At 49.1% G+C, this 18,987-nt stretch overlaps 6 protein-coding genes across 6 annotated transcripts; 4 read left to right on the plus strand and 2 right to left on the minus strand.

Moving 5' to 3' along the window:
• Window positions 1-334: 334 nt before the first annotated feature.
• Window positions 335-2,224, minus strand: J7T55_011186 (uncharacterized protein; the record flags this gene model as incomplete). The annotated part of the gene is made up of 4 exons (XM_053133065.1): window positions 335-470; window positions 772-859; window positions 965-1,065; window positions 1,338-2,224. 4 exons carry the CDS (start codon window positions 2,222-2,224, stop codon window positions 335-337), a joined length of 1,212 nt encoding a protein of 403 aa, XP_052988860.1.
• Window positions 2,225-2,640: 416 nt separating this feature from the next.
• J7T55_011187 (uncharacterized protein) lies at window positions 2,641-4,209 on the plus strand (the record flags this gene model as incomplete). Its single annotated transcript, XM_053133066.1, has 3 exons — window positions 2,641-2,728; window positions 2,876-3,756; window positions 3,823-4,209. 3 exons carry the CDS (start codon window positions 2,641-2,643, stop codon window positions 4,207-4,209), a joined length of 1,356 nt encoding a protein of 451 aa, XP_052988861.1.
• An 849-nt stretch (window positions 4,210-5,058) lies between these two features.
• Window positions 5,059-5,785, minus strand: J7T55_011188 (uncharacterized protein; the record flags this gene model as incomplete). Its single annotated transcript, XM_053133067.1, has 3 exons — window positions 5,059-5,136; window positions 5,253-5,432; window positions 5,489-5,785. The coding sequence occupies 3 exons, from the start codon at window positions 5,783-5,785 to the stop codon at window positions 5,059-5,061; spliced, it is 555 nt and encodes a 184-aa protein (XP_052988862.1).
• A 5,921-nt stretch (window positions 5,786-11,706) lies between these two features.
• Window positions 11,707-14,543, plus strand: J7T55_011190 (uncharacterized protein; the record flags this gene model as incomplete). The annotated part of the gene is made up of 7 exons (XM_053133068.1): window positions 11,707-12,456; window positions 12,915-13,040; window positions 13,180-13,397; window positions 13,512-13,558; window positions 13,623-13,683; window positions 13,773-13,934; window positions 13,991-14,543. 7 exons carry the CDS (start codon window positions 11,707-11,709, stop codon window positions 14,541-14,543), a joined length of 1,917 nt encoding a protein of 638 aa, XP_052988863.1.
• A 705-nt stretch (window positions 14,544-15,248) lies between these two features.
• On the plus strand, window positions 15,249-15,782 carry J7T55_011191 (uncharacterized protein; the record flags this gene model as incomplete). The annotated part of the gene is made up of 2 exons (XM_053133069.1): window positions 15,249-15,512; window positions 15,582-15,782. 2 exons carry the CDS (start codon window positions 15,249-15,251, stop codon window positions 15,780-15,782), a joined length of 465 nt encoding a protein of 154 aa, XP_052988864.1.
• Window positions 15,783-16,317: 535 nt separating this feature from the next.
• J7T55_011192 (het domain protein) lies at window positions 16,318-18,423 on the plus strand (the record flags this gene model as incomplete). The annotated part of the gene is made up of 1 exon (XM_053133070.1): window positions 16,318-18,423. One exon carries the CDS (start codon window positions 16,318-16,320, stop codon window positions 18,421-18,423), a length of 2,106 nt encoding a protein of 701 aa, XP_052988865.1.
• Between the last annotated feature and the right edge of the window lie 564 nt (window positions 18,424-18,987).

Below are 18,987 nucleotides of genomic sequence, written 5' to 3' on the forward strand. Positions count from 1 at the left end.
AAATGCTGGGGAAATCTCAAGGAAATCTCAAGGATTTGTAAATGCTGGGGAAATCTCAAGGAAAATCTTAAGGATTTCTCGCTGCAGGTGGTCTGTGCACCATTTCGACATAGACCAAGGCAGCAGTTCTCCCTTCCTGCCTACAGCGATCACATTTCCTCTTCCATGCCGCGGGTCATCACTACAGCAATCAGTCATGGAGCTGCACGAAAAGGACTCAGTGACCTTGACAGGTTGTCTTCCTCGTCAGACGTGAGTACTTCATCCATTGTTAGGATACTATTGACATATGTAGGATCCCACCTCCTTTACAACCTGGCTTTAACCTCCCACGCTACCTGTCGGGCACCTCGCGCGGCCTGAGGCAGTCGGACCTCTCTGATGAGAATACGGAAATGCTACTCGACATCGAGCTGCATGAGACGGGCCATCCCGACAGTTGGCAAAGAGACGTTGTGGCCAGAAGATAGCTGTACGGGGAGAAGTCAGCCGTTATGGCCGCGCGGCTCAGCACGTTCCGTATCCTGCCAAGGGAGGACGATGCTGCCAACACCATCACACTGCAGGCAGTTGTTCATGACACCTCCACCACTTCTCTGACCATCCCCCCCCCCCCCCCAAGGATCTCTACGTCGAGACACTTGATGCCGCAATGCTTCTCGCTGAGAACATTGCTAACTCCAGCCCAGTCGAGCTTCTTGAGATGGTGGCGTTTCGGCTCTGGATCTGGCGTCAAGTCCTGATCAATGAACTTCAGATACACGAGCTTACCTTGTTCCCGCAACCTGGTTCTTGAGGCTAAGGACGAGATATCTCGTGACAAGGACGACTGGTATCAGTTTCTCCAGCACGTCTCCCACTTGACGGTTCATTAGTTCCGGAGTGTCACCTCGGGGGAGTTTGCGGCCATATTTAGACAAGGGCTGTCACTTATGCAACGCTCAATGGAGTTGATGGACACTACCATAGAGGAAGGTCACTTCATAACCGTCCCATTCCACAGCATCATGAATCAAGCTCATATCCTTCATGTGAGTTTTGCTTTTGACCTTGTTCATCCTCTTCCTAAAGATTTCCCCAGGCCCGAAGACGGTGCAATCGAATGCTTGCCATCGCCAAGATTCTTGATTCTCAGTTCAATGGTCAGAGGTGGTGGCACCACGACTGAGGTGGGCAAGACGCAGGTTTCTCTTATGGCCATCACTGTCTTGGGAGTCTAAATCGGTGAAAAGGATCATTGGTCTGCCTTTGCTCAACGAACATAGCTTTGTTATTGTGTCAAACGCCTTTCTCCTTCCCTCCTTGGTGCCGTCTAAAAGAGATCGGGCTGCCCTCACCACAGAGGAGTGCCGTCGGCACCAAACGCCTTTCCACCTCCAAACCAAGCTGCTCCGTGGAGCTCCCTAACTTTCTCGGCGTCCACCTTGTAGCCTCGTCCCTGGGCGTGCTCAAACTCCATGGCCCTCTCGATCCCAAACTCCTTGATGAACTGATAGCGCGTGGCGAGGTCTCGTCCAACCCTCGCCCAGTCCCTGTAGTCACGGCCTTGTCTCAAGGCGGAACGTGCCTTCTCCCACACACTGTCAGGGATGTCTATTAAAGGCTCCTGCTCACAGCCATCCTTGTCTGGCAACCATGTAACGATAAATTCGTGCGGCTCGCAAAAGTAAACAAGAGGTGGATTGACCGTGTCCAGACCTAGGCACGCCAGCATCATTGTAGGGTCCAGACGAGAAACTCCTTTACTCTCATGAGCTAGGAGGTTAATGCCTATTTCTGAGAGCATCGGGTTCATCCACATGGGGAAGAACATGGCAGACGATTTAATGAAACGGCCGAACGAGACCCTCAACATAACAGAAGCTCCCTTTGTCCAGGTCTCATGAGCACCCTCGTCATCGTCGCGGCGGATCTGGTCCATATGTCTTCGTGTGTCGTTAAGAAAGCTACCCGCGTTGTTGACAGCAGCTTTATAGTACGCGTGTTGAACAGGTAGAGTAGCATCTGGCATGGTTGGTTGAGGGGACAGGCGAGTGAATTCTGCCATAGAGTCGGGGTCAATGAGCGAGGTGGCTTTCTCAAGGGCCGTCTGGTAGAAGCGGACAATAGCTTCAAGCTTGTAATGGTCCATAGTGAGATCGATGACTTGTGCGAGCTGTGGGGGTCTGTGGCTTGCGATGCTCGTAAGGTCGATTATCTCGTTGGGTTCTTTGTTGAAGGGCATGGCAGGCTGGATTTTGGTTGCTGGCAGTGGTTGTGTTTTGGCTGTGCTGGAGTGATTGTAGGATAAATCTCAAGGAAACTGGGTTACACGCAATTTGACGTGAACGTAGATTAGATCTTGTTTCCTTACACCTGCTCCCAGCGGCGGACCGAAGCCTGGGTTTCACAAAGTCTAGGTACCAAAACTGGAATTCGTGTCACGTCTTGAATTAGACGCAAACCTGTCAGCCTCCTTTTGTTTCTACGACTACACTGCCTACACTTACTTCATTCTCAGCAGCAGCTATGTCTTCGAGACTAACTAGGTCTCAAACGGTCACCACGGCTGAGGGTGACGAAGAGGATTCTTGGTATCTAGTGTTGGAGCCTTCGCATAAACACCTTTCAAAAGACGTGGGGTACAGAAAGCAGGTACAAATGAAGCTTCAGAAGAAGCCTCATGTGCTGGACGTACAGGGGGTCAGACGAATTGTGCATCTCTACGGGTCCACGGCGATGTTTGCAAGTCAAGCAAAAACAAATGCTGTTCATTGGGGAGCTTTTGCAAAAACTCACAAGTCTGCATTAGACCAAGCCCACAGATTAATTGAAAAAGAGGGCTACACGAACAGCCGCACACGAAACGCAGCAAGAACCGTTTATGTTCCCGCAGACGAGCTCGAGTCCCAAGGGTTTGAGCCAGAAGTTGGTGGCCCGATCACAGCAGAAAAAGCTTTTGCGCTACTGCAACAGTACCCCCAACCTTTCCATTCCAAACAACTTCCCTTCCGACTTGATCTTGGTTGGGACATCAAGGAAACATTACACGATACCCACGAGGAGGATTCCGACACCGAAAACCTACCTGCGTCGCGTGCGCAAGAACTTTTTACCACTCCACATCGCGCAAACAAAATGCCGCCTCCCAAGACCAGCACAGGCAAAAGGCGTGCGGTCGATAAAGACTCGCCGTCCAATGAGCTCCACGAGAGCATCGATACCCCAGACGACGTTTTGGCCGTACATTCAATCACGGTCTTTGCAAAGGAGACTTGCCGTGCAGAGAAAGAGCTCGGGTTCCTCTACGAGCTCCATCCCGACGCGGCTTTTTTGAAGACCTGCGCCGAGGCGGTTAAAGTGCTCCCAGAGCAGATCAAGGTTGTTGACGGCATTATTGAGCGATATAGCAATAAGCCATCCCAGCAAAGCTCGCTTTCCTTTCTTGATCGAGTCAAGAATACTTTGCCTGGCGCGACGTCCCCTAAGAACCGTGACTGTTTTATAGTCGACCAGCCAAACCCATTTTCCACACCGCAGAACAACCCATACGCGTTTTCAGTGGCCAGCCCACGTATCGACCGGGGTTCGCCCTCCCAACCTGTCTCTCCTTACGCGCCGCGTCCCGAGCACCGTGTCACCCAGACCCAAGAGACCAATGCCGAATTCTACAAGGACCTTGCTCAGGACCTGGCCAAACTTGCCGAGCCGAACTCCATTTCTCACTATGGCGAGCCGAAACGTGTGACTGTCGAGGGCAGTGGCAAGATCACGTTGGTGGGCCTCATTTCACGTTCTGATAGCTAGGTGCTGCCGGAACTGTGGGCTCCCTGCATTGAGAAGTTCCTCAACGACTCTCGCATCGGTGATCTTGCGACTACGTCCCTGAACTTTTGGGCAGGTGTCCTGCAAATGCAGGACATTAAGACTCGATTTGGCTTCCAAACCAAGGAGGACGGGACCCTACAGCGGGAAATCCCCGACCAAGCTTTCCAAGTCGCCGCTTCTCGTTACGCAGCCTTGGACTTCAGTACAGTCAGCCGCAAACTCGGCCGAACTGTTGCTTTCTATCGTCGGGAGCCCATCAGCAAGCGAGGGAAGCTTACAAGCAGGGACGTGCAGAAAGACCTTGCGAAGCTCACTGATGATGATCTCTCCATGATCATGGGATTCCACCCCGACCAATCACCCCTCGGAAATGCGTCTGGCATTCGGCTGATTGAGTTGTAAGCCTGGTATGTATGCTAGCTTGCTGACATTAAACGATCGTGTGAGCAGGACATAACTAACAGTGACCCTAGTGGCAAGGACAGATACCTTAGCTGTCCAGTTTCCGTCTTCTTTAGTCTGCACCTGCGGTGTGTGGTTCCTCAGCTGCGTTGCCCTTTGGTGACAATAATATGAGGCCAGGTGTCTGGCGGCAGCAAGTCAGAGTGTCGTGTGGGCTAGAAGTTAAGCCGCGGCTGTGTGCAGCTGAGATCGTGGGTGCGAATCCCACCACGAAAAAAAAAAAAAAATGCTCTGGCGGAGCTGCCTCTAGAAAGACTATGTGGTGGGTGGATGGAAGGGCTTGGCATTCTTGGCATTAGACCAGGAAAGCCTGAATGGGTCAACAAGGTCTGAGAGCTGCCGGCACTGCCAGTTGAGATATTCGGGCTTTGAAGGGAAGATAGACAGAAGAATACGGACATCATGGACTTGAATTTCTCGCCCTGTAGCTATGTGATTGCGCGTCCGGAATGATGAGGAATTCTAGGTCCTAGGGGACCGGCTCTAAGGTACATCTGCAACATGTTCTCCGCCAACGCCATGCCTCCCGAATCTTGCTCTAGCTTCCCTTGCTAGTCTCCGCGTACAGCCATGCGAAAGGATATTCTGGTGATCAAAGGATAAGAGAAGTTTCCGCGGTGTGGAACAGCTATTGATTGCTTTCCCCACTGAGCCATTGTGCCTTGGCATCAACATAACGATACTTCACGAGTCCATCTCAATCCCTTATCAATAGCCGGGCCGTCTGCTTTGGCAGTGCTGAGAGATTTGGCCACGAAAATGCTTAATGCTGGAGAAAGCTGGGCCCCTCTAGATGAACCACTCAAGCTTGAAGGCGTGGTTCAGGACACGAAGCTTGAATGCATCGAGCGAGGCGGTGCGAGATCTCTGCAGGAAATGTTAGTAGGCATTGGAGTACATTCTGCAAATATGACCTAGTGAGAACTTGCATCGTTGAACTGCTGATGGGACACATGGCCACTGTTCCGGAGCTCGTCAAGCACCTGCATGGTCGTGCGTGCGGCCTGTGTGGCCTTGTCGGCAGCCTTGGAAATGGCCTCTTTCCGAGTGACCATGCCAGCGTCGAGGGCTTCCTCGCTGATCAAACTCTCTGCCGTGACCGCCTCGGTGGCGGTGCGAAGAAATTGAGCGCCGGACTCGAGAGCCTCTCTGGTCTGGGCCATCTGATGATGAGTGTCAGTGGACGGTTTGGGCAAAGGCATGACCGTGAGTTACATACCAGGGAGACTTGCGAAGTTGTCTGCGCGTTGGATGACATGGAATCAACCAGGCCCCGGAGTCGACGGAAGATGTTGCAAGCGTGCGTGAAAGGGCATACACTGGTACCGTCAAAGTCGCAGAGGTTCTGGATGAAGCTGTCCACATCCTGGGTGGTCGCAAAAGCTGGTACATTGAGCGAAACTGGGTCAAGCATCTTCCCGTTCGATAACTCGACCGTGATGACACGTTTATGGTCGGTGCTCCGCTGTGGATGCAGCGTGAAAGACTGGAAGTAGGTAATGACAACCACCTTCATGTTGAATAGCTGTGGAGTTGATTCCGTTCTGATGGGCTGTGTGCGCCTGGGGATAAATTGTGTGACGGACGATTTGTGTAAAGGTAGGTACGGGATGCTTTTGCGATCAAGATGAATCAAGAGACATGAAGAAAGAGCGCGAGGTGAGGTCACAGCTACTGAAGGCAAATCCGAGAAGGTGCGCTCGGGACAGGCAGACACAGGCGACAAGCCCGCACCGCAGCGCATGCCTCTATCCCCGAGGGAATTCTTGGGTCCTTTTTCATGCATTTCCCTGAGATTTCCTCCGAGATTTCCACCTGCCATTCCCCTCGACTCCCTGACGTTTCTTCAATTCGCACCCAGATCCATTGGCCACCATGCCTAGACCGAAGCGGCCGAGCAACGCTGCGGAGCGAGCAGCCACCTTTGCAGCTGCGCAGGCGACGCTTACGCCCGAGCAGCTCCAGACACAGCGAGCCCAGAACGAAGCATCCTCGAAGATTCTCTTTGCCCTATCTACCATCGCTGATATCAAATCAGCTAGAAGATGGTTCCTAGAATTCATGGAGGATCAGCATCCAGACGTCGACGCCGAAGCGGTTTACTTACGGCCTGGCTCACCCTTTCCACCAATGCCACTCCTTAAGGAGTACCTACGTTACCTTTCCCGGTCTAGAGTCGGAAATCTGCGTGACAAGCTCAGTGTCGTAACACTCAAAAATTATGCGACTAATTTGTGTATGTTGATCAAGAAAGAGACAGGGCTAAAAGAGGTTGAGAAAACTACGAGGCAGGAGCTGCGCCACTTTGTCTACAGCGACCTTGTTGAGCAGGAGGGTATTCACACAGCGGCATACGACAAGCACGTGGTGAATTCTGAAGACTTGACATACCTCACAAGCAGACTATACGAACGCGAGTTTGTCGTCACTTTCCCCAACATGAGGAAATTTATCAACTTCAACCTATACATCTGTCTGATGGTGGACTGTTGTGAGCGTGGTGGGGCGATTTTGAGAGGCGATGAATCAACAGAAGAGATGTGTCTCAGATGGCAAGACATATCCTTCTATACGTACCAGTCTGAGGACGACCCGGAACCAACATTTGACATCGCGGCAAATGTGACCATTAGGTGGTCGAAGGGCCAAAAGCTCAAGGAGTCAGAGTGGAGGACGATCCCGCTTCCGAAGCTACTGCCGCTCAGCATGGCACCAGAGGATACCCTCCGCCTGCTGCTAACGCTGGCAATCCTCGATGGTGTGCTTTATGGCGTCGGAACCTGGGAGGATCTTGGTAAAATCAGGGCGCCGTCCAACGAAGCCCGCACCGGACGGCGAATGAGGATGGTAGATGAAATGAAGGAGTCTCCGGTCTTGCGATATGCCGACAGAAACCACAATCTTACAGACAGTCCCGAGACCCTAGTCCGAATGACACAGCAGCTGAAGCGGCTCGGGGTCTACGCCGGACTGGAGAACCGTCTGATAGGCTACTGCCTTCGTCGAGGCGTAGCCAACAAGCTGGAAGCCGAAGTCAGCGCGGAGAACCGCAGATTTATGATGGGTCACAGGACAACCAGCACTGTCTACTCAGCCTATCACTCGCGCGTTTCCACGGTAGATACCGTGAGAATACTCCGGGGGATGCCCGAGTCAGAGGAGGTATCTCGGCACTCGAGCATGTTATTGAACCGAGTTGACAGCGCGCCTCGAGAAATCTCTGCCGACGGAATGGAACGGGTGTATGCCGACGCCGGCCTGCGTGAGCTCGAAACCAAGATTTACGCCCTCCGCGAGGAGATCCTAGCCAAGCACCCCAGCATCATCTCAGCATCCAGGACGCAGGATCCACTGTGGGATGAGTACCACAAGACCGAGATTGCCCGCCGGTGTATGATTCGAAGGCTGGTAAGAGAAGAGTTTGAGCGCGAGTATGCAGCTACCTTCCAAGGTGTTGGGCCTCAAGCCGTGGCTAGTCCCGAGGATGTGGAGACCGACAGGGAGCAGGACCTGGACCAGATATTGGGATCTGAGGACATGGCAGATCCCGATGGGGTAGGGGAGATGGACCTGGCAGTGGAACTGTCCGTTATTGACCCGCAGCTGTGGCAGCAAGCGGAGGACCTTGAGAGAATTCGAGATGAGGAGATGGCAGAAGCCGAGGCCAGTGAAGACGAGTCCCGTGACGACGACCCACCAGAGGATACCACTGAGCCTATGAACAATCAGGTTCCACCAGCAGACGGAGAACAAGATGCCGAAGACCCGTCCATGCGCCTCCATCAGCTCGTGGATGATCACATCGGTCGTACGCGCGTCGGCGACGAGGACGGAAAACAAGGGTACCGCCGTTTACCGCGCCCGTCGGCGAAACTGCTCCGTGCTTCTGCATATAACGACCTGGGTGGCGAGCTTCAGAGGGCTCAGGAGTCTGAGGAGGGAGTATGTCGCCTGCTGCTTCGTTACTTTGCGGTCATGCACTCCACGCACGACTTTCATTCCGGCCTTGAACCGAAGCTGGGGACATACAACTGCCGGTTCTGCGGGGAAAGCCTAGCCAAGGAGGCCCATGCTTGGAGACATGTTTTTAAATGTGCCAAAGCCGATGCCACACAGCGCATGAAAGATCATTTCGATAATTCGATGAGGGACAACACCTGTGGCTGGAAGACAATGAATCCTTCCCAGGGTGACATACGGGAATGTGAGTTTGGTGGCGTTCAGACAACTCCGTATACACAACGGCAGTGGTACAGGCATGTCAAAAACTGCCATCTAAAAGGAGAAGAGTCAGTTACCTGCTATTTTGGCGACTGTGCATCTCTTTCCCAAGATGATGAACCAACACTCCAAGGCACTCTGTTCGACTCAGGCTTTGCTCTCCGAGCTCACATTTCCAGCACACATTCCATGTGGACCAGCTATTCCATATCAGCAGAATTCTGCTTATACTGCCAGACCTGGATCAACAGCGCAGTGTTGAACACTCATATGGCTGGGCACTCAGCTGATATGCAGTCAAATGTCGCTCGATTTGGTTACACAGGGTTTGCCATCCGTGATATGGCACTCATTCCGGCCGTCTGCCCCTTTCATTTCCATGATGAAACGATACCAGCAGAAGAGCGTGCAACGGTACTCAATGTGTCTTCACTTTCTCGTCATATATTCAACGCCCACATCCTGAAGCTGCAAAAGGAGGAATCCCTTATGGTCTGTCCAAGCTACCCATCAATGTGCACGAAGGCTGATGCCATGGATGCAGAGCAGATGAAACAGCATCTCATTATTGTTCATGGTATCAAGCAACTTGCACATGCCAAGGATAGAACCCAGGAAACAGCTTCCACAAAGCAGAAGAGAAAACAGGCTGAGGACAACAGGCAGCCTCTAGAAGAGACGTCAGGCAACAGTAGGAAGAAGCCCAACCAAACTTCAATTTAGGTACAAAAAGGAGTATTTAGATTTTATTTGCTTTAAAAAGTGCGTCTTAGTATAAGTAGTAATAACCTAATATTTATTTTATTTTCTTACTTAAAGCTAGCCTTATAAGCTAAATAGTAAAGTAATTTTACTATTATTTAGCCTTATACTTTTATAAATAGCTTAAACTAGTATAAATTTTCATAATATTTTTAACTAATTATAGAAAATATAGTAAATTTATTTATTTATACTTTATTCTTAATTAAATATATCTTATAAGTTAAAATAAAATCTCTATTTTTTTTTTAAAATTTCCCTAAGATTTTCCTGAGATTTCCCTAAGATTTTCCCGAGATTTTCCCGAGATTTCCCCGAGATTTCCCCGAGATTGTTTTGAGATTTCCCTAAGATTTCTTTGAGATTTCCCTGATATTTCCTTGAGATTTTCCTGAGATTTTCCTGAGATTTCCCTGACATTTCTCTGAGATTTCTTTAAAATCTTTATATACTTAATCTTTATTCTTTATAAGCTAATAATTTTTAATATTTACTATATTATAATTAATAATACTTATTATTTAAGCTTTTAAAAATAATAATATTATATATATTATATTTATTAAAAATATATATATTTTATATTATATATTATAATTATTAATTTATAATAAATATTATTATAAAATAATTTTATTTTAATTAATAAGTTTTATATATTTATTATTAAAATAATAAAAAATAAGCTTTTTTAATAAATATATATATAAAAAGATTATTATTTTATTAATATTAATAATATATAAAATATTAATATTTATAATTTAATAATTTAAAAATAAAATAAAAAAATAAAATATATAATTAATTATAAAAAAATTAAAACATTTATAAATTAATATTATTAACTATATAAAAATATTTATTTAATATATATTATTGCCGCTTACAGTTTTTCCATCTTGTTTTACTGTTCCGTGCCTGAGACCTTTGCTCCAGTACTTCTCAGCCAGAAGGCCAAGAAGCTGCGTCTAAGGTCCAAGAACTGGGCCTTGCATAGCAAACATGAAATGGAAGAATCTATGACACTTTCATCATTTGGAAGAACTTATCTCGTGAGACCAATGGGTAAGCCAAGACTACACAAGGTTATTTCAGTAATTTTTCCTTGCTAATATAATTACAGTTCTCCTTGCTACAGAACCTATTTACCTTTTGACCACCATCTACATGTAAGATGATTTGAATGATCTTCACTCCTCGTGCATGCAGTCTGAAATCAATGATACCTATAATATACCACAAAGGCTCAACACTGACATGAATGATGCAGGGCTTTCATCTATGCGCTGGAATTCATTCTCCTTCAGGGATTCCCAGCGAATTTCATCGGCGTCCGGGGATGGACGCCTGAGAATGCGTCGCTGGCTTTTCTCAGTCTTGTTATTGGGGGCATAATCGGCTTCGCTTTTGTTTTCTGGTATTCCATCACGATATACGCAAAGCAACTCCAGTCCACACCTGGAATTGTTGTTCCTGAGCGCCGTCTCCCGCCGATGATCCTCACCGGTTTGATCCTCCCTCCAGGTTTGTTTTGGGCGGCTTGGACTTCTGACCCAACCATTTCCTGGCCGGTTCAAATGTTAGCGTATGTCATTGTTGGGATTTCTCTTTATGTGACATTTCTCCAAGGCTTTAAGTATATCGTGGACGTCTACTTGCCTGTGGCAAGCAGCGCAATTGCTGGCAATATGTTTGTTCGCAGCTTCTTCGGGGCTGGGTTTCCAGTATTCACGCCTTACATGTACAGCAATTTGGGAGTCCCCTGGGCTACGAGCACTCTTGGGCTCATCTCGTTAGCTTTGGCACCGCTACCTGTCGTTTATTATGTGTTGGGCAAAAGAATTAGGGGCTTCTCAAAGAATACATACACTTCGAGATAGATAGATATTTCAACACCTCCCATTTTACCCTCTTCGTATGGTGGAAAATCTCACACTTTTTAGTCAAGCAGATGTTCTGAGTCGTTACATATGAATTCAAGTAGCACTGGTCGATATACTCTCACGATATTGAACACGACAAACACTTGATTATTTATCTAAATTTTTCAAGCCCTAATCCAAAGCCCCTGCTTCTACTTTTTTTTTGAATATGGCGGGAATTATTGACCGCAGTCAGCATCTACTAGATTCCGACATATCGCTGCCTACAATATAAATAGAAATTCATCAGACGGCAAGGGTGTGGTAAGGCTGTAACTCACCGGCTGTCACGGCCCCTATGGGTATCAGGTTGGAAGGAGATCCCGCTATACAGTAGGGAATAAATGCACCTGAGTCAGTGGGGGAATTGTCCTCAACCTTAATTTGACCCGCTTTATTTTATTTATTTGTCCCTTTCTCTCACGTTCTCAGCCGAACGTGATTTTTGCACGTTACCACCCTTTTATGTTTTCAAGCTGTCACCACTAAGTACTTCATTGATTCAGCGAATAATTTTACAATTTTCAACATGGGGTCATACTCTCCGCCCCGTATTTTGTTCATTGATGCATTTGACTCCTTCACCAACAATGTCGTTGGGCTTCTAGAAAAGTCAATTCAAGCAGAAGTGACCGTTGTGCGAATCAACGACCAGAAGTTTGCAGACGGTCTAGAATTCTTTTTATCAGCTTTCGACGCCGTAGTAATCGGTCCCGGCCCTGGGAACCCAGCCAACCCTGAAGACGTCGGATTCATCAACCGTCTTTGGAGCTTGCCGGATACTTCGACTGTGCCAATACTGGGCATCTGCCTGGGACACCAATCTTTGTGCCTCAATCATGGTGCGAAAGTTACTAGGTTGAGCGAACCGCGACACGGCATCGTGAGCAAAATCATTCACAATGGGACCGACATATTTGAGGGAGTAGAAGAGCTATCGGCAACACAATATCACTCACTCCATGTCGACCTTGGCCACTCTAATCCAGACGTATTTTGGAGCCCAACAACCGCTTGCCCCTCTATCTGCCCTCTAGCCTGGGGGCCAGAAGACAACGGTAACCCGGTTTTAATGGGCGCGAGACACACTGAAAAGCCGTTCTGGTCTGTGCAGTTCCATCCCGAGTCCATTTGCACTCACAAGGAAGGCGCCCAAAGAATAGTGTCGAATTGGTGGTGGCGAGCCCAAGAATGGAACAACTCTCACACCAGGGACTTCAATGGCTCCTTTATGAATGGTGTTGAAGATTTTAACCCCGCAAAGATTATCGATATCGAGGTATGAGACAATTCTTTTCTTTCCCAGGCTGATCAATGCCAATTCATGAGCCCCATTTATACCTCACAGGTTCGAGCCTATAGCTGAGACATATCTCGATACAGGACAAATATTCTGCGTTAGTGCAAGAAATGCTAGCTATTACTGGCCATCCCGGGCCTAGCTCGTCACCAAGGTTGACCTGGGAAGCCTATAAGTCCCAGAATGTGTCACCCAACGCTCTTTGCGAAACCTTGCGCCTCCACCTGGATGAGCTCGAAGTAGTCTTGCTTGACTCTCAAGGCCACAAAGGAGAAAGGGGTACCTTCAGCATCCTAGGGTTGGTAGACCCAAAGGAAACTCTCAAGGTTACCTATAAAGTTGATGACCGCTGCATCCGATGGGGGACCAACCCTGGAGCCAACAACTTGTCTAAATTACGACTGGATTCAATCGACCAGATTTGGCCTGTGTTTCAGAAGGTCCTCGACGCTCACGACCCCAGGGGCCATGGTGGTTTTGGACAGATGCTGCCCATGGAAATCCCGTTCTGGGGCGGTTTCGCGGGCTATATCTCATATGAGGCTGGCTTGGAGACGATACAAGTAGACACACACCGACCTTCCGAAATTCCCGATGTCAATTTTGCATTTATTCAACGCAGCATCGTCATCAACCATGAGCAGGCAAGTGCTTAATATCCGCCGAACTCTAAGAGCTTTCGCTTACACATCAGCTTGCCAGGGTCTGGTCTACGTTCAGTCTCTCCGCGATGATGATTCAGCTTGGGTTGCAGAAATGGGCCAGGTCATTCAACGGCTTGAGGGCAGTGGAGCGCACACCACGGGCGAGGACCTGATCTTGCGTCACGCCATCGGACATGCGCAAGTCAGGAAGCCGGAGGAAATCGAGTACAGACAAAAGGTTTTAGATTGCCAAGAATTTTTGAGGTCTGGTGATTCGTATGAGCTATGTCTCACGGATCAAACAGAAATTAGGCTTCCTGCTTTGAAGTACACTCTCCAAAACCCTTTTCTATGGCCGAAACCATGAGACTAACCCAAGATCCATTTTAGTGGAACGACTCCGTCCAGTTGGAGTGTGTACAAGCGATTAAGGCAAAGTAAGGCCAGCTCCATGTCATTCTTGTCGTCTCAACGAACAGATACTAACCTTGTTGATTACAGGGAACCCAGCACCATTCGGTAGCTTCCTTCACCTAAATGGAGTGACCGTGGTTGGAAGCAGGTTAGTTGTTGAAAAGTTTCCACTCACTTATATCACTTCATCCAAACTCTACTGTGGACATCTTTGAAGCTGACCACGGGTTGTTTCAGCCCCGAACGCTTCCTCAGTTGGGATAGAACCGGCCATTGCCAATTCCGACCTATCAAAGGGACCGTAAAGAAATCCGACTTCACGCGTAAAGAGGCTTATGAAATACTCGGAAGCTCCAAAGAACAAGCAGAGAATTTAATGATAGTGGACCTGATCCGACAGTATGTCTCACCATGTCCATGCCCTAGTCAGGTACAATTGCTTACTTGCTATCTAGCGATCTAAGCAGTGTCGTTGGGGCGAATAATACTTGGGTTTCCAAGCTCATGGTTGTGGAGGAATATGCAACAGTATACCAATTGGTCTCTGTCATCGAGGGCCAGTGCACCCCAAACAACCCAACATCGAGCAAGCCTCCCACTGGACCCCGCGGTCTCGACGTATTGCGAGCGTCCTTACCACCTGGATCAATGACTGGTGCCCCAAAGAAGCGCTCCTGTGAGATATTGAGAGACCTGGAGCCGAGGAATCGGGGAATCTACTCTGGAGTCCTGGGCTACTTGGATGTCGGTGGCGGCGGCGATTTATCTGTGGTGATTCGGACTGCTGTTAGCGTGGACACGGCCACTGATGGTGGCAAGCCCCACGAGGGTGTGCACAATGAGGCAGGTTTTGGGGCTGATCACAGCCCATTTGCTGGGAACATCTATCGAATTGGGGCAGGTGGCGCGGTGACAATCCAGAGCACTGATGAGGGCGAGTTCACGGAGATGGATGTTAAGTTGTCAAGTGTTCTGGGTGCTTTTACCGCTACTGAGGTGGACATGTAGCTCTAAGCATTGCAAATTACTGCTTTCTTCTAGACAACTACATAAATGGCGCTCAAGTTGTTTCCTCTAGTCTATGCGACCTCATCCTTCGGCCCACACCCCATGATATGACACAGCCAATTTTGCTCTGCACCCGCATGAAGTCCTTCCCCGCTCTTCCTCTTGCCTTGTCGAAACCAGAATTGCTGGGAGACGATCAACGTTCGTATGCCCTGCCAGGTGCCAGCGGATCATGCTCATGATCACCAAGTAAGCAATAGTCTTCTTGGCACTCAATATTGAATGCAGTTTCCTCAGCCTGCTTCTCTCCCTAGATTGCTACATGCACTTGTATGCATATGTAAGGCCATGACATCGCAGAGAGCTCTTAATTTTCAACGTCTTCTAACAGTATTTATGCAGTCAGCAACACACCCAGAGCCCCATACTTAGTCATAGCCACTTCGACTGAAGACCAAACTTGAATGCTGAGAGAATATACCGGAAAAGATTCACATTTGGCGGTATGAGGCTCTCGTGTATATATAATGTCTCTTCACGCCCTAGCCAAACGAGCCCTTGGTTTGACCACGCTTAGTTTCTTCCAGAAACTTGCCTATTACAAATTGGGGGTGTCTTTATCAGAGGAACTTCTTTTCAACGTCAACTCACTGTTCTGCTCTGCTCCCGCTATATTACTATCCACCTTGGATTGTGATTTCCAAAATGCATCTGTCTCCTCGCATTTTGGTGGCACTTGCTGCCTGGGCTGTGGCTCCGGTGATGAACGCATTGCCTGTCGACACATCTCCGGCACCCGCGGACCTAATTGTCAAGACACTTCAGGACCGCGCGGACCACTGCGACGGAACAACGTGGGAAGACCAAACCAGCCTCGGGTCACCAGTCGTGTCGGACTGCCTTACTCTCGCTGACCGCTTAGGTGAATACACATGGTTTATTCCCTCTGGCCAGAAGCAGATTGCACAGGTACGTACCGGTCGGATGCAATTAATCTTTGCTCAGTACCGTAGTCGAAAGCTGATAAAAGTATGCCAGTGGGGAACGTGCGCGTTCGGGGTCACGAGTCTAGACCCGATTATTACTACTCCTAGGATTGGCAATGATAACGTACGGGATCTTATTCGCGGCGCTGTTCAGAGGTTCCAGTGGAATTCACGGGTGGGCGCAAAGGGCGTGACGTCGTGCCAATGGAATGCGGGTTGGACACCTATCGAGTGGGGACTTTACCACGACTGAAAGATACTTGCAAGCCACTACGGATAACTTCTGGTTACTTCTTGATAATGATATGCAAGAGTCCAAATCATTTCCTTTGTAGACCTATCTAGATTGGCTCAGAACGAGAAGTAGATCGCACGGATACATGATTCAAGTGAAATTTGCAACATAATATAGAGATCACTCCAGAAGCGTGCATTTCAAGATTTGAGTATATTTTGCACAACGGCCTTAACATACAGCGACAGCGCAGTCCGGTGAACACATGCAAACCAGCTAATAATGATACCCATGTGGTTCCCCACCAGTGGTAAGCCGAGCTGACGTTGCATGCGGGTGGTGTTTGACGCCGGGTGCTGTGCCGCTCGTGCGCTGACAGGAGCCGCAGGATTCAACTCAAATGAATCCTTCTCCTTGACTGCGTCGTTGCCTGCTCAACTTGACAATCGCGAATTCACATCGCTTGCACACGATCCACATACTGGCAAGCTCCTCACTTCGCAGCTGAAATCGAGGTTCCAAGACAAACGTCGATGTATATAACCACCTTACCATGAAGAACAAAATCCGTGAGGCCCTGCCGTTCCGGCGTAGGCATGATATAAGCGCCGACCCGGGTCCTTACAGTCCCATAGACTCTTCAAAGGATGAAATCAGGATCATACACCTGCTTCCCGGAGAGTTTGGCGACACAATCAACATCGAATTGGTACCGGTCTCTCTCTCAAGCGATCCTCCACCACAATACGACGCCCTATCCTACGTCTGGGGCAGAGAGCCATGCCAAACTCCGGCTCTTGTTAACGGCAGGCCCATTACCATCACTTCGAACCTGGACAACGCCCTGCGATACTTCCGCGATAAACATGATGAGAAGACACTGTGGGTTGACGCAGTGTGCATCAATCAAGCGGATAATGTGGAGAAAGGCCCCCAGGTGCAAATGATGGGACAGATTTACTCCAAGGCAGCCCGGGTCTTGGTGTGGCTGGGCCCAGCTGCCGACGGAAGCGATGAGCTCCTGAAACATATGTCTCAGGGGTTTTCGGGAGAGGAGATAGCGGACGCCACCTTACAGAGCTCTTCCCTCTCCTTGATGGGTCGGCCGTGGTTCACGCGCATTTGGGTACAACAGGAGATCGCACTAGCCGCGCTCGACCCGACTATCTGTTGTGGAAGGCACACGTTATCTTGGGCGACATGGTGTCTCTACATGTTGAGACTTCTCTTCGCGCTCGAGGATGTCTTTCGCGACGTGATGCATCGGCAAGAGATGGAGGGTGTAGCCATTAGGCCACTTCCAACCGATAGCGCAGAGGTGGAAGAGGAAAAGTATCAAAAGCTTTTGAAACATATTGAAAATAACAAAAAGTCGATCGCCATCCAAAAGGCTCTGCTTACGCTGGAAAATCTGGCGTCTCTTCGAGGGAGAGTAGAGATGGCATCTGGCACATACAATGACAAGATGTTCGAGATTATAGCCTATATCAAGGCTAAAAAGGACCCCCAAACTTTTGCCGCGGCGGAAAGTGCTAGTAAAGCACCTCTCAGTGCAGATGAATTGAGGAAGACATTCCAAGAAAATGGGATGGGCGAGGAGGCTATGAGGGAATACATCAAGTCCTACGTCGGTGAAGACGACCCAACCGAATTTCCACGGCTGATAGGGACCGTGTCGCATCTAGACGCGACGGATGACCGGGATAAAGTCTTTGGTATTCTGGGATTAGCGAAGTTCGTTGGCCAGCCGATCCAAGCCGACTACGACAAGACCAAGAGGCAAGTATACGCACAGGCCATGGCAACCATCATCAGGGACGGCTTGCACCTGAGCTACACTAGACTGTCAATTTTCGAGTCGAAGAAGAAAGGCTTGCCTTCCTGGGTGCCGGAGATAGGCGGCAAGAACGTTGGTGGTGCGGACATCCTCCCAAACTATCGTGCCGTAGAGAATGCGATACCATCTTCTCGCGCAGAAGTGCCGCCTACGACGTTCTCGGACGACTATCAAACGCTCCTCGTTGGCGGTGTTGAGCTTGGCCGCGTGTCGATGGTCATCGAGCAGCCGATCACAGAGGATCCCGAACTGACCAATCCTGAGGAGAGGTTCACACTGAAGGATGAACTCAAGTCTTTGATTACCGAGAAGCAAATTCCTCTGAAGACAGTGTGGAGAACCTTGATAGGTAATCGCGATACAAACCTTTTCGCGGAACGAGACGCAACTTGGGACGATGACCAGGTGGAGTTGCTTCGAAGTGAGGACAAGATGCTTCAGGCTGTTGCTGCCATGTGCGGGCAGAACTACGAGGGTACACAAGAAGATCAAAATTGTCTGAGCCAAGACGACTCGAGGTTCATCCGGCTTCAGCTTTTTGCGACATGTCGAAAAGCGACCCTGTTCTTCACCGACACGGGAAAGATGGGCCTGGTTATAGGGAAGGTTGCGAAGGGGGATGTCGTTGCGGCACTGTTTGGAGTCGGCATGACATTCGTTCTACGGAAAGCATCATCTCTTTCCAAATTCATGAAAGAACTCGGCAAAAAGGAACGGAAGCAAGAGCCGACGTATGAAATGATTGGGACGTGCCATGTTGGGGAGCACAAATTTGGATACGTTGATGAAGACTCTGGTTTTCAGACCTTCATCATCAACTGAAAATATGTCGCTTGTGGATTTCCAACCGGTGATGAGAATGGAAGACTTTTGACTGCCTTACAGAAACTATGAGATACGCACAGACGGCTTCACTGGCAACTAGGATTGTCCCAATTTCAATAATATTGCCGCAAGAAGCAGATCAAGTGCACAGCAGCAAAACGCACCTTTTACACGAGGTTGTACGAGTGAAAATCATCAGAAAGTTAATGACGTAGACTCCAAGCTAGGCCCTGTCATCGAGACCTGCTCCCGGTTGATACTCAAGAGTATCACAAAGCTCCTGTAGGCCGGCCCACCGATGTTCAATCAAGCATGCCAAGCTCTCAAGCCATCCAGGCCGACGGGCGTCATTGCGGGGTGCCAACCAGATGGACTGGATATGTTCGATAGAGCCAGTGGCTGGACTGGGGTTCGGGCTGCTGTGACACACTATTTCTTTAGATTCTATCTCGTGACATGAGACAGAGCCCGGATCAAGACTCGTCCATGATGGTGAGCAGATGCCCGGCACGGAGCCGGCCGCTTATCACCCGGAATGGAGAACCGGCCGGGGTAACTTCG

Source organism: Diaporthe amygdali, assembly GCF_026229845.1.
Source record: "Diaporthe amygdali strain CAA958 chromosome Unknown NODE_35_length_488319_cov_65_809586, whole genome shotgun sequence".
In the NCBI taxonomy this organism is placed as follows: Eukaryota; Fungi; Ascomycota; class Sordariomycetes; order Diaporthales; family Diaporthaceae; genus Diaporthe; species Diaporthe amygdali.